This window comes from Anabas testudineus, chromosome 2 (genome assembly GCF_900324465.2).
Source record: "Anabas testudineus chromosome 2, fAnaTes1.2, whole genome shotgun sequence".
In the NCBI taxonomy this organism is placed as follows: domain Eukaryota; kingdom Metazoa; phylum Chordata; class Actinopteri; order Anabantiformes; family Anabantidae; genus Anabas; species Anabas testudineus.
Genome location: NC_046611.1, coordinates 7,178,202 through 7,192,633, shown reverse-complemented (window position 1 = coordinate 7,192,633; position 14,432 = coordinate 7,178,202). Strand labels below are relative to the sequence as shown.

The 14,432-nt window shown below is 42.6% G+C and overlaps 1 protein-coding gene across 1 annotated transcript; it reads left to right on the top strand.

Annotated features, from left to right (window-relative positions):
- Window positions 1–2,512: 2,512 nt before the first annotated feature.
- On the top strand, window positions 2,513–14,167 carry rnd3a (Rho family GTPase 3a). Its single transcript, XM_026362872.1, has 5 exons — window positions 2,513–2,781; window positions 3,200–3,287; window positions 10,332–10,441; window positions 11,480–11,614; window positions 11,841–14,167. The coding sequence occupies exons 1-5, from the start codon at window positions 2,632–2,634 to the stop codon at window positions 12,087–12,089; spliced, it is 732 nt and encodes a 243-aa protein (XP_026218657.1). The 5' UTR covers window positions 2,513–2,631; the 3' UTR covers window positions 12,090–14,167.
- The last annotated feature ends 265 nt before the right edge of the window (window positions 14,168–14,432 follow it).

The window sequence follows — 14,432 nt, the reverse complement described above, 5'->3', positions numbered from 1 at the left end:
TGACAGCACCATGTGACTAAAAACAGGTGGTACCCTCATTTCTATTCTGGGAGCCATGTACAGTATTTGGACAACGGTACTAGTCTCCATTAACATAAAGGCCCAACTTAATGTCCACTGTGTGTCATCTTTTAGCATAAATAAAAGCAGAAGAGGTTGTTGTAGAAGAGGAATCAGTTTCTCAGAGACAAAATAAAGGTTTATGTCCTTTATCTCTGGTTTACTGCAACACATATAAAAAACTGAATTAACCCCAGAATGCATCAGATGTAAGAAACTGATGATATTAGATTTATAAAGGGGTGGGATTTCTACACGATGTCAATCTGCACAGTCTCACTCTGGCCCAAATGTGAGGCTGCACTCAAGTGAGACTGGCAACGCTGCAGGCTATAGCTGTGCAGCACACGCACAGGCAGTCAGCCTGAATCAGACTGGAGAAGGGCACAGGGGCATAATGTGTAAACACCTCCGTTAACGTGATTTTTGTTCATTTTCTCCTCTGCTAGGGCACTTTCAGTCTGAGCAGCCAGGATTTATTTGGACATAAAGATACGATAAAGATCAGAGGAAGGATAATGGATTAGCTGGGAGCTTGGGGATCTTTTTTTTTTTTTTTTTCATGACCAAAATTCGCAAAACAAAATGCACAGATCTGAATCAGACTGAATTTGAATGAGGTCAAACGCATATGGTGCAAAGATAGAAGCCAAATAGCAGAGCTATAGTGTGTAAAATCCCACTGTCCCTTCTCTCCTGGCAGTGCTGTGTCCTGGAGGCAGAGCTTCCACACAACAGACGGGACTCCCACCACACAGCCTGCAGGGTGGAGCTGCCTCACTGTAAAAATGCTGCCAGCAACACCCAGAGTCCAATCACTCTGTCGCACAGGGGAGAGCTGATGCAGAACACTGCTGTTTTCCCATTTTTGTAAAAATGAGTGGCGATGCCATGTTGGGGACGTAGCCTGAAGGCTGAGAGATGAGACCAGAAGGGTTCGTGTTCACACTCTGAAATAGATAGTAAAATGCCATTGTGGGTGTCACGGACCCCCCCCCCCCCCCCCCCCCCACAGGGAAATTTAGTTTCCATTCTACCCTTTTCTGTGTTTCTCCCCATAAGCATCCGAGACAACGCAAATGTGTTTTTTTTTTCTGGTTGTTCCATGTTAGGAACATATATTATTCACAGATAATGAGGGAATCCTCTCTGGACACCACTAATTCTGCTCACTGGAAAGAAGCAGCATCTGTTACTGGCTTCACTGGGTTTATTGTTTTTTTCATGAGACAGAAATTTTGGAGTTGTTAAAGAAAAAGCGGTGTGTGTGTGTGTGTGTGTGTGTGTGTGTGTGTGTGTGTGTGTGTGTGTGTGTGTGTGTGAGAGAGAGAGAAACTTAATCATTACCTGAATTACTACAGAGTCAAATAAGTAAAATGACTTGTTAATTACTTTTCTGTGAAGACGACATTGACATTAGTATATATAATACAACCATATTCCAACTTTATGCTCTAATGTTCCTCTAAAGATGGAAAACAGTGGAGTCGACATCAATAACTGGTTAAAATATTCATTATTATCATACCAGTTGTAATAATTGAAGTACTTTAAGAAAGTACTCTCATTAACTTGTCGCCTTAACCATTAATAGAGACGACTTTTTTACTATTACTTGTACAACTTTACTTAAGTAAAGCATCTCAACTTTAAAATATTTTACAATATAATTAATAATAGAAAAAGACAATGTAGGTGACAATATAACATTTACTTTTTACACAAGACAACATGTTGTACAGTTCTAGCACAACTCATAACAATAATGACAATGTGCTTTTATTTAATGTAATGTAATAATTAATTTAATGTTCTCCAAACAGGTACCTTTTGTACTACATACATTATGAATGTGCAGCAGGCAAAGAGGAAAATGATAGTAGAGGAGTTTAAATGTGATTTAAGGATGTATTTCATCATCTGGCACAAATCATACCAGTTTAACGTAATGCTTGGTGAACATTACAAACAAACAAGTAATAATCTTATCTAATAATAGATTAGGAAAAGTAAAAGCACTCATCAAGCAGAACTGAAGTATAGTATAGTGGAGCAAAAAGGAATAAGTTAATGAAACCTACATAGTTACCTTCCAACTCTAGGTTTGAATAATAATTGATATTTCACATCAATCCAAAAAAAATCCTGTGTGACATGTTTACATATGCTCGAAAAAAAAAACATGTACAAATTGTGTATTATACAAATAAAATACATATATACAACATTGTGTTTCCCACTGTTTGTTCCAATGTCTCTTATTTATTTCTGATCTTTCGGTGTAAACGTTGCGCTCGGTCCACAGGGGGCGCCATCACGGAGGCCAGGCCCTGCAGGCTGCTGTGGGAGGCTGACGGGGGGGACGAGCCTGGTCCAGACTGGAGAAGATCCGCTGCCATTGGCTCATGCGACGTTATAAATACAAGCAAATGGCATTTACCGGCTCAGAGCAGGCGGAGACACCGAGGGTGGAGGAGGACGCACCGGCCGCAGCTGTCGCTTCGCATTTCGACGGTTCCGTCTCCTGCAGGATTGGACTCATTTCTTTACATTTAATCCCGACTGAAATCAATGAGGGAGAGACGGTCGTGTCAGAAATTATCTCTGAAATCCGGCATGGATCCCAGTCAGAGTGTGAAGTGTAAGATAGTGGTGGTGGGGGACAGCCAGTGCGGGAAGACTGCGCTGCTTCACGTGTTTGCCAAGGACTGTTTCCCTGAGGTGAGACCCTGCAAACCCTGCAAACCCTGCAGACTGACTGTGATGTTAATTAGCCTCCTTTTAATAACTCACTGTGGTATGATAATCAGAATAACTGCTGGGTTAATGAAGGACTGTCGCTGACTGGTTCATGCGTAAAATCTGATGAAGGAACCGTCTTGTGCGTTACTCAGCCTTTATGAACCACCTATGTTTGCATCATGTTAAAGTAAATAAAGCAGGAATAGTGGGAACAGCTTTAAAACTAGTTGAGTGTTTTTTGTTGGAAAGGTTATAACAATGTCACAAGTCCAAATAGTAGTATTATTTCCCTACATATAAGCTTAATAAGGGGAGTTTTCATCCAAGTTGAAGATAAAAGCACATTTTCCACCAGGCTTCTTTTCTAATATGCACTTTATTTCTGTCTTTACTGTAGAGTTACGTCCCCACAGTGTTTGAAAACTACACAGCCAGTTTCGAAATCGACACTCAGAGGATTGAGCTCAGTCTGTGGGACACCTCAGGTAACCGTCATGGCCTCTCTCTGTCTCTCTGTCTCTCTTGTGTCTGCTTCATGTTGTGTGTCATGCCACATCAGCTCAGGTGAAACGTCCAGACTTGTCCAAACATGCAGTCCACCACCCGTGACCCCATCTGGACTTACTCGCTGCTGACTAGATTCATGTGAAAGTAGATTATTGTCAACTTTGGGAGATGTTTGCCGTTGTCTTCATGCGCTAATGCTCAGGTATTTCACCCAGTCGTGTGATTAAAAGACGGAAAAGGACTTTTTTTTTGAATAATGAAATGAATCTGTGACCCATTTTGATCAATAAAGCTGGGTTAATCCTCTCTCATAGTCTGGAGTCCCTACAAGCCGAACATGTTTGCCCTCAGATTAGGAAACACTCACCTTTTACCCACATGGAAATGTTTAATATAACTGTTCAGCCGTTACCAAAGAGGAGTGGATGTGATTTATGAATTCCTTCCAGCTGAGCAGAGCTGAAACAGAAACAGGAAGGGAAAGATAATGACTGAGCTTGTACATCTGGAGAACACACTTTGAAATTCTTCTTCTGCTTCTTTTTTGTTGTTGTTGTTGTGTATGTGTACGTGGCTCTTGCTTTTGTTGCTTGCTGGTTGGACTTTGGGTCCAAACCAGCTGCTGCATCCCCTGCGTGTGTGTAAACAAACCCACCATCCCATCCATCAATGCTTGAGCAGTGAATGGCACGACAGTCATGCATGAGTGAGGTGTGTGTGTGTGTGTGTGTGTGTGTGTGTGTGTGTGTGTGTGTGTGTGTGTGTGTGTGTGTGTGTGTGTGTGTGTGTGTGTGTGTGTGTGTGTGTGTGTGTGTGTGTGTGTGTGAGCATGTGGTGGAGGGGAGTGATGGGCGGGGACAAGCCGACAGCCAGCTGTTGCAGGTCTCTGGCCTGGAATTCCTGAGCAGTGTTTGAGTAACTTACTCGAATGTCAAGCGTGAAGCGTGTTTCAGTCCAGTCCAGTCCTGCAGCACATTTAAAGTGTGTTTCAGGGCCTTTTTTTTTTTTTTTAACTTTTATTCTCCAGAGGAAATGAAACTAGAAGTATCAGCAGATAATGCCCAGTTCCAGGCTCGGCAACACTGCAAGCAAGAAAAACCAGGAGCTCAAATTTCAGATTCCCTCAGCCCTATGTGTGTGTGTGTGTGTGTGTGTGTGTGTGTACTGTGGAAGTGGAAAGGCGAAGAAATGAAAGCCAGCCTGAGTGAGGATTTTGTTTTATTGCACTGTGTTGGCCAGTTGCCTGGAGCCATTTTTCTTTTTCTCTCTGCTTCATAAAACAGCGAGGGGGGACGCGGTTCCTATTAGATCAGTGGGTCTGAGATGGAGCCAGACCCCCCACTCATCCACCTTCAATCCTATCCCCCACCCACCGCTCACACACAAGCATCCACACACACACACACACACACACACCCAGTGACTGATTGATACAGCTTTCGGCTTGACTGGTTCCTTTGTAGAAAGCCCTGTTGGCCATGGCCAATCAAATTGATTCCTTATCTCCTGAGGTGTGCTGGGGAGGGGCGTGTGAGTGACCCCAGCATGCACTCAGGACAAAGGCTAGGGTGAAGACAAACACCGGCCTGCCATTCCTCTCCCTCACTAACACACACCTACACACACTGTGGTGGTCTTTGTTCTGTAGTGATGAGTGGTTTAATGAGCGTGTGTTTAAAAGAGGGTGATGAGAGTAATTCAGGTCATTAAGGTAAATGCCTGCCTGTTGTAGTGCTTTCCATTTGTCTCCCACTCTGCTTGTCTGTGCTGGTTTTTGCTTCCCGGCCTCAGGGTGGGGTCCGCTGGGGCCGAGGCTGCAGCCTTTGATGCTTTGCGCTTCTTTCACGGGCGCAGGAAGCGGTTTACTGTCTGCTTTGCACGTCTGAATGAGCCGCAAAGGTGTTTGGTTGCGAGTCAAACAGGAGGATAGGAAGGCGGCGAAGGTAAACAGAGCAACCCCTGTGGCTCAGTGCCTGCATGCCTGAGGCCTCTTCTCATTTTCCACAGTATAAATGAGCAAAACGTTCTCAGAACTATGACGGCAGCTCAGACAGGTCTGAAACTAACAGCAATTACTGGTATTGACAGTTTAGATTGTGATGACAGTCACAGTTTACTGGTGCACAAGCATCAAAGTTTCACTTTTGAAAACCTTTAACTATTGAACAGTGATATGACTCATTGTTTAAAATAAAACAAAGACAGCTGCTTTAATGTTTTTGCTTTTATGTCCATCACCAGTCATTTCATTGCTAATTCCAGGCTCATGGAAGCCTTTGCACCGTTTTATAATGTATCCATAGATGTACTTTTGAATGCACAGGGCTGCAGGAAGGAGCTCAGTATTTGTTAAAGTCTCTATTCCTATTTCCCAAAGCTACAGTAGGACAAATAAAAGCATCAGTAAAATCTTATCGGAGAAAATCAACAACCACAGGAACTTGGACATTTTCAGATAAACGACTCCCAAGGAGACACATGTTGGACCCCCTGGATGTCATTTGATAATATTTATCCCAGGATTCCTTATGGGAAACAAGTTGTTGGCTGTCGACTCCACACAGAAAAACATGACCTACTTTAAAAAACAGGAAGAAATTCAGATAAAGGAGGAAGAAGGGAAGATGCATAATGTTTTGTTTGAGTTTTGTTCGAGCAGCTCAGATTATCATTTCCGTCACCATCGTTTCCTTCTCCTTAGAGCATGTTGCATGTGCTGCTTCCCCTGTAACTGTGCACAGTTTAACTGTGGGACTTTTTCATGAACTGCTGCTCACACACATACTGTCCAATCCTCTGTCGGCAGCCATTGTTGGACTGGATCACATTTCAGGGCTCAGCGAATTGGAACCGCATGTCTGGCATTCCTCAGACTAAAGGTTTCTACATCCTCCGCGACAAAGACCCCTATTGTACCCAGCAGGCCCAGATCCTTAGCAGGGCAAAGCCCTCCCTCTTTTCCTAAGAAGAAAATGAATTATAGCGGACCTGAACTGAAGGAGAGCAGAGTCCTGGAAGAATTTAACAAACTTCTTGTCTGTTAACCTGACATGAAAATGTGTTTCTGGTCTTGAACACCTTCCAATCTTGGTCGCCAGTGTCCTAACTTTATCCCGCCTTTAGAATTAACCAATGAAATGCTGGCTTATTTAGTTAGATAAATGTTGGACTTCACAATTATGTACTGGTACCAAGTCAAGTGGTATCCTGTTCCATTTTTACACACAGTATCATAACATGGCTTTTGGTATTCTGTATCGTACCACATCATCTTACTATACACGCTGTATAGTAAAATACTGTACCATAATAATGATAAACTTTCCCATTATAATAGTGCAGCATATCACAATGTATCAACAGATCATATCGTAATAGGTTAAAGTGGTGGTTATTGTAATAGAACACTATATCAAAACACATGATTATAATTATTATTATAACATATATCATATTGAATCATATCATACAATAACATATCAGCTTATCATAACATGAGATATTGTAACATCACTTATCAAAACATTGGGACGTATCAGATTGTAATGTTAGGTATTATAACTTAATGTGTCATATTGCAGCTTCTCACACTGTATTGAATGTCACATTATGATGCCACAAAACCTTTTTAGATTTTTTGATGTCGGTGTTTGCTGCAACAGATAATCTCGGTAACCACAGCAACAACAGCTGATATTGGTTTAGGTCACTTAAGTTTAAATTGCTCTCTGTCTTGACTGGATGTGCCTGATTGGTGACTGGTTATACACTTAATCTTGAAGGTGAGGGAGAACTGAACACGCGTGCCGCTGTTTGTTATTTCCACAGGTGCCCCTGAAGGCCTAACGTCTCTCCACACGCACATGCTCACCTCCCCTCAGCTCGGTTCTGCTCAGCTATGTTAGCTATGCAGTAAATCAGCAGGCCTGCAGACCTGTTGCGATACCTCCAGACTGTCAGTTTGCAGCTGACTTTCCTCGGGCCTGTGTGTTAGTGTGAGATGGAGTATGTTTCCATGTCAGTAAGCCATTATTGTAAAGGCTTCCTACAGAAAGTGGGGTGTCTTGAACATCATGGAATATTTAAGAACTGTATTTCAATCAGGCAACATTAGGAGATTTCAAGCGTTTGTGGAAATCGGGGAACATCTGGGAATTTAGGTCACATTTCAGGAATAGAGTGGAATTCATTTTAAGTATAATTATTACATCAAATGATGCTTTTGATCCCAGTTTCTGTGGAAACCGGCCTGAAAAAGCACATTAACAAACCACTAAGGAAGAACGCTTTTACATGTTGGGAAACCTTCTACTTAGTCATGGAAAATCGTTTCATCAAGACCGCAGTGGAGGTTTGGTATTGTTTCACAGTGTCCTGCATCCTCACGTCACTGTGCACAATAGTGTTCATTTGGTGGGAACACGACACAAGGGAGGATGGATTTAAGAGTGGGTGAGAGGGGCTGGAGAGTGTGTGTCTAAGGGACAGAGAGGGAGGACAGGGTGTGTGTCTGCCTTCCAGATTTAGAGATCCTGTGGGAGAACAATGACAGGAGCTAATTAGATGACAGTCACCAGGTCTTTGTGTGTGTATACGTGTGTATGTGTGTTAGGTTAGCTGTGGGCTTCTCTCTTATCTTTCCAGTTGGCAGGAAGATGACCTCAAAGTGGAGCTTAGTCTCAGATGCAGGTTTCAGGCAGTTACGAGTGCGCTATAAACGGCAGACAAGAAAGAAAACGTCCCCTGTAAATGTCTGCTGAACACCATTATCAGTAGTGTACACTCACTTTAACATGCCACATGCAAATGCTGATCCTCCATGGACGTGATTACTGTTCGTTTCGCTGTTTATTGTGTGCAGTTTTGCACGATTGCGACGATTTACTTAGAGGATTTGCAGCTATGAATAGTTCAATCTCCAGGTAAATTTGCAGGAATATGTGAAGACATTGAGACATATCAACAAGAAGACCTCACACACTGCAGTTTACCTCTGCAATTGCAGAGTTTTAGTCTTCCAGTGATTGGTTCCAGGCAGCAAAGTCTAAACGAAAAGACCCTTCAAACAATGTGAGATTGTTGTGAGGTAGCCATGAAAAATGGGAAATTAATCCCTGCGGAGGATTCCACATTCCTCCTCGGCTTGCACTTCCTGTGCTGTGTCAGTGACGGCTTTTTAGTCTTTGTTCAGGTGGTGTCACCTGTTGGACGGCTTCTCAGTGGATTCTTAGGGAGGGAGTGGAAAAGCAAAGCCGTTGGGAAATAACAAGCCTGTGTATTCCCATCTGAAACACATTATATTTACTGTAGATCAAGACATCTAAATAATATATTCTGTGTAGTTTCTGGCATCCACGCTCCGCTGACTGTCTCTTTTTGAAGTGGTAATTAAGAAACACAAATTAGCTGGGTCATGTATCAACATTTGGAAGTGATGGTGCACTGTGGAATTTAGACATAGCAATAAAAGATTCCCCTACAACAGTACTTCAGATAGAACCAAGGGGAGGCTCCGTGTTCGTAGCCTTCTCATTTTAAAGTTTTACAGACTTTGTCAACATTTATTTTAAGTTAACCCAGATTAAAGGCTGCCCGACCAACAGAGCCTCTGTCGCCTCTAAAGATGTTCTTGTTGGAACCGTTTTAAAAAGGTGTTGATGTATGTGTTATATACTGTAACTTATTATATTTATATTTTCATATCTGATGTTTTATGAAGCGCTCAAAAGGTGTACTGTTCTTACTCCATTGTTTATCGTACCCTTGGGCAACATTGGGAATCGTATGATGTGGGATATAGATATGGTTCAGATTTTTGCATGCATGAGTGGTACGTTCATTGCACACATCACATCAGCTAGCGTCATGCTTTATTGTGCGAGGCGCAGCCCTGCGAGGAAGCACGGATTGTTTAAATGGTCTCGTCTCCCGTCCAGACGGTTTAGATTAGGAACACAAGATCTGTGTGTGTGTGTGTGTGTGTGTGTGTGTGTGTGTGTGTGTGTGTGTGTGTGTGTGTGTGTGTGTGTGACCATGTGTTGCTGGCTTTTCTCCACAGCAGTGTTTAGAAAGGACCTCCCAGGGGAACCTTCAGTTACCAAAAACAAAATTCCCCACATTCTTGGCAGCTGGTTGTGTGTGTGGTCAGCTTTTTTCTTTTTTTTTTTCTTGTCATGTGAACTTGACTCACCTTGACATGACGCCACCCTCTTTTTTAACATTTTCTTAAAAAATGTTCTCCCCCTTCTCCCCTCCAGAGATGTTTCAGTCTGGTGGAGAGATGGGTGTCTCCCTCACACATGGTTTCAATTTAACGAGTGAAGGCAGTCATTTCCCTGCTCTGAAGTTCTGTTTCTCTAAAAGGATTTCTTCAACAAGTTATCTTGTTGTAGTCAGCACATTTTTCCTACTGATGCTGCATTATTAGTTTGTTTTTTTGCCTGGTTGCTATGGATTATGGCTGAGCTGCATGTCATGTCGTAAGAAAATAACTGTAAGAAACGCTTTAGAGATTAAACTGATGATGTGGTCATGTCTGCACATTGGAAATTACACAATATGTTTGAATTTCTTTGCAAATTGAGGTCCTGCCCTAAAGTTCATAGTTACTTTTCAGTGTTTTCTTTAAAACACCACTGAAGCGACAGGTTTCATTTCCCTTATATATTGACTAGGAACACCTAAAAACTACTCTTTTGGTCCGATTGATTGACTTGAACCAATAAAGTATCTTCTGTGGAACAGCTAGCGATGTTTTTCTGGATCTGTGTTTGTGTTTAAATGATCCCAGAATAGCATACAACAGCAAATTGAGTCTGTGTAGGAGCAAATGAAGCCGCTTGCATTACATTTTGCAGACTGTCCTTTAATTTACAAGCATGAACTGAAAATATGGTCACAAATCTGTTGCATGAACTTGGGTGTGGGCAGATTAGTGTGTCCAAGTCCTTGCGTAACCGCTCCGAAGAGCAGCCAAGTTGAATTTGAATGTTGTTGAGTTTCTTGTTTTTCCTTTGTTTCAGGGTCTCCGTACTATGACAACGTGAGGCCTCTCTCCTACCCAGACTCTGACGCTGTCCTCATCTGTTTTGACATCAGCCGTCCTGAAACACTGGACAGTGTCCTGAAAAAGGTTTGTTGCTCTTCACTGAATCCTTCTGCATTAATTTGTACAGTTTATGTCTGTAGAGGGTTTTTATTTTGTAGCTGGGGTCAGATCTTGTGATGTTGTAACTATTATGACTGGAAGGTCATTGGGTTAAGAAGGAAGAAGGAAGCCGTTCTCCACTGAGTGGCTCTCAAGCATCTACCGAGATAGGGCTGAGCCACCAGATGCTCACATGGAGCCGCTGGTGGTTAGCATCTGATGACTGTGGAATGTGGGTGACTCCCACATGTCGGAGCATGTATTGAACATGAAGCAGAACAGGCAGTATCAGTCATCTGACTGATGCAATGCTTTGATTCTACAGGAAAAACTCACCTGATGTGCGCTTCTTTAGCAGCTCTTCAGCTGTCAGCTAGTCAACCACTTTAACATCTTGGACTTCTGTTTACCACACTCTGGCTAAAGCTATAAGCTAAGTTATTAGGAATGTGTTAACCAATTGTCTCAAGCTGTGTGTGAGGGTCGAAGTAGAAACTGCCAAGGTCGTGTTTCAGACAGTGTAGCATCTAGATTTGAATTGGCATCGGTCAATGCTTTTAGTCAAGTGGTGTTTGCATAGACAGGAAATAATAGACATATTGTACAATCCTGTTTTCTCATTGGATGCCGATGAACTTGATCCCCTGATCAAGGCTCAGCGCCAGCCAGAGGCACATTAGCCTCCGATTAAAGCCCCTGGAGAAATACCACAGAGCATTTATTGTTGTCAGGGAGGAAACATAGAGATTATTTGTAGTTCCTTTCCAGGGTCAAAGTGTTAGGGGCTCCAGGAAGTGGTGGCTGTAACCTTTTTAAGGGTGGGTGATGCAGGGTGGAACTTATGGGATCTTGTGTCAGGTCATTCTGGGAAATATGAATTCTTTAACACATATCTGAGCATCACAGTGAAATCATCATACTGTTTTTTTTTTTTCAGCAGCTGTGGTAGTTATAGCAAGGAGGAAAATTAGGATGGGGGATTGTTAATGATGAATGATTGAGAGATTCTGTCCTTCTCCACAGTGGAAAGGGGAGATCCAAGAGTTTTGTCCCAACACTAAGATGCTGTTGGTCGGCTGTAAATCAGACCTCCGAACTGATCTGAGCACACTGGTGGAGCTTTCAAACCACAGACAGACGCCAGTCTCTTATGACCAGGTACGTATTCATGATTTCTAAATCATTAATCAGCAGATATTTTAATGCATTTTGTCTGTAATCTCAGATGAATAATTGCTCATTGTGCTCTGTTAATTGACCCCAAAAGCAAAAATCCTTTCGTCATTGTTGACGCGACTACTTAGAAATGTGTTAAGTCCTTACTAAGCTGCCCCACAAGCCTTTTCTTCCGGTGGTGACCATATCTGACCTCTTCCCTGCTCAGGGTTCCAGCATGGCCAAGCAGATCTCGGCCCCCTACATCGAGTGCTCGGCTCAGCAGTCAGAGAACAGCGTCAGAGACATTTTCCACGTGGCCACATTGGCTTGCATCAATAAAAACAACAAAAACGTCAAGCGCAGTAAGACCGCCCGCTCCAACAAGAGGATTTCACACATGCCCGGTAGACCCGACCTGACGCCTGTGACCTCGGACCTCCGGAAGGACAAAGCCAAAAGTTGCTCAGTTATGTGACTGTTCGGGCTGAGGGGGATTGGACTGAGGAGAATGAGGACGGAGCACAGTGAAAGCAGGAAGCTGTGGGGCGACACTCTTTCCTGCATGCAAAAGACCCCTTATTTGTCTGGAAAGGGGGTTTATAAGCTTAAATTCATGTACATGTTAAAGGAATACTCTGCACCAATGAAAGCTCAATGCATAGTAGCATCCCAATCCATGAGGCCCCCTACCCCACCACATGAGGAAGCTATGTGTCAGCGGGCTACCTGCTTAGGGGGGGTTGACCTGCTTCCTCTGGGAGGAAGGAGCTAGCGGACATGGTCAAGGTTTTCCACACCAACAGGAAATGAGCTGGAGGAGTGATGTCATGAGAAGACGCTCATTTATGTGGAAGAGTGTAAGAACATGTGATCTTTTGAATGAGAGCCAAAGCTGGTGATTGGGGGGGGGTGCTGCCTGGGGGAAAAACAGGAGCTGCTCTTGTTTGTGCTGGATCAAAGACTTTTTGCTCGGAGGGCTTATACGACAACTCGTCACTGTGGTTTGGAACTGATTCACTCTCACCCCTGTTTCTGTAACTGTTAGTCTGTGTGTACCGGAGATCAGAAGAGGATTGTTTTTTGTTCTGTGCAGAGGAAACTTGATGCTGTGTGTGTGCCCTGTCTCTGATATGTTGTCAGTATGTGAAATCATTGGTGTGTAACTGCGTCATCGTTTTATTTTAATTTGGACCTGGATGATTTCTCTCATCGCCACTGCCTGTCTGTTCCAGTCAGACAGCCATTTTGCTGGTTTATTTCACCTCAGCAGCTATAGATACATAAAGACTCTCAGAAGACCAATCATCCCGACTGTTTTACACGCTGACAGGTTCATGGAGTCTTTTGTACGAAACTGCAGAGTCACAAGCTAAATGGGACAAAACTGGAGTCGGCTACTGAGATTTGGCAAACAGCTCCCTCACTTCACGTGATAAACAAATGCATTTAAACAGCAATGGATCCTTAATGGGCCAAAAAGGTTTTGCTGAACAACACTTAGCAAATGAAAATGTGACTAATTGTGTAAAAAGAGGACGTCCCAACAGGCCTACAGCCAGTTTGAGCTGTAAATCACTTTCCCGCTGCACTTTAGAGAGAGAGAAAGGGGAAATGAAAGCAGAAAGCTTTCACTGGAGTTCTCTGACTGTTCTGTTGGCTGAAATCCTGCTCACACCAGTATTTCTAATGGCTGTTAGTGGATTTACTGGAATGGATGCGCAGATGTTTTCACGCAACTTTGGTGTTTATGCACCAACGTTTTGGATTTGGAGGAAGCAGTTGTAGGTGTTTTGGGGTCCATACAAGAATAATGGCTTTTAGATGGCTGCAAGATGGGATTCATTTGTAATAATACGTCTTGTATGAACTGTGTGAACTTATGGAGCACATTAGCAACAAGGTTCCGTTAGCAACAAGTTTGCTAACTAAATGTAAAGTAGAAGGTTTTAGTAAGTCTGTGTTGAATGAATCGACGTGGCAGAGAGGAAGTAAACGCACAGAATACAGAAAGCAAACTAGTCCATCAGTCTAGTTTTAGTCCAGCTGGTTAACATGTTAGCAGATACCCACTCCTTCTGGACCACACATTTCATGAAGACTCGCAGCTCAGTTTTGCTGGGCCACTTTCTGGTGGGACTACGCCTTAGCTCAAATTGGATCATTTTGTTTTTCTTGTGTTTATTGTTTAATTTGAGTGTTTACAAAGGCATGTGGGTCTTATTTTAAATATGTCACAATGCTACCGAGGAATGAGTGTCTGTCGGATTAGATTTTCCTCTAACAACGGAGGAATTAATCTGTTTAAACATCAAAAGCTATTGATGCACTTTTAACGTAACAGTCAAACTTCCCACTTCGCTTGTTCGAATGCTGTCACACGTCGCAGCTGAACGACCCAACTCTTGATTTTCTAATCTGTTGTCTTTTCCCTGTGTACATTATCATGTCTTCTTGAATGTTGATGTCATCTTCAAATGTCTTTGCCAATGTTGTTGCCACAGTATTTATTGAATTATATATTTTCCCTTTAGAATAAATGCAATTGAAATTGAAGAGCAGTGTGTTTTCTGTTTATTAAAAGAAACAAATAAGTGAAATGGGGCAGTCAGATTTTTTTCTTCTTCAGCAAAATCATTTAAAGGAAGCAGCAGTTGTCTTCAAACACACAAGAAGTATTATTGGTTGTAAAAAGTTCATATTGCCTTAAAACAGAGTTGAATTTGGATAAACTCAAGTGTATACTCTCTATGATACTTGTTTGATTTATTTGACAAAACAAATCTGTGTGAGTTGAAGTTAAAAGCTCAGAGAAAGCTAA

Coding starts and splice junctions, on each gene's coding strand:
- rnd3a (XM_026362872.1), top strand. CDS start 2,632: ATGAGGGAGAGACGGTCGTGTCAGAAATTATCTCTGAAATCCGGCATG. Junction 10,442..11,479: donor TGGACAGTGTCCTGAAAAAG/GTTTGTTGCTCT, acceptor CCTTCTCCACAG/TGGAAAGGGGAGATCCAAGA. Junction 11,615..11,840: donor CGCCAGTCTCTTATGACCAG/GTACGTATTCAT, acceptor TTCCCTGCTCAG/GGTTCCAGCATGGCCAAGCA.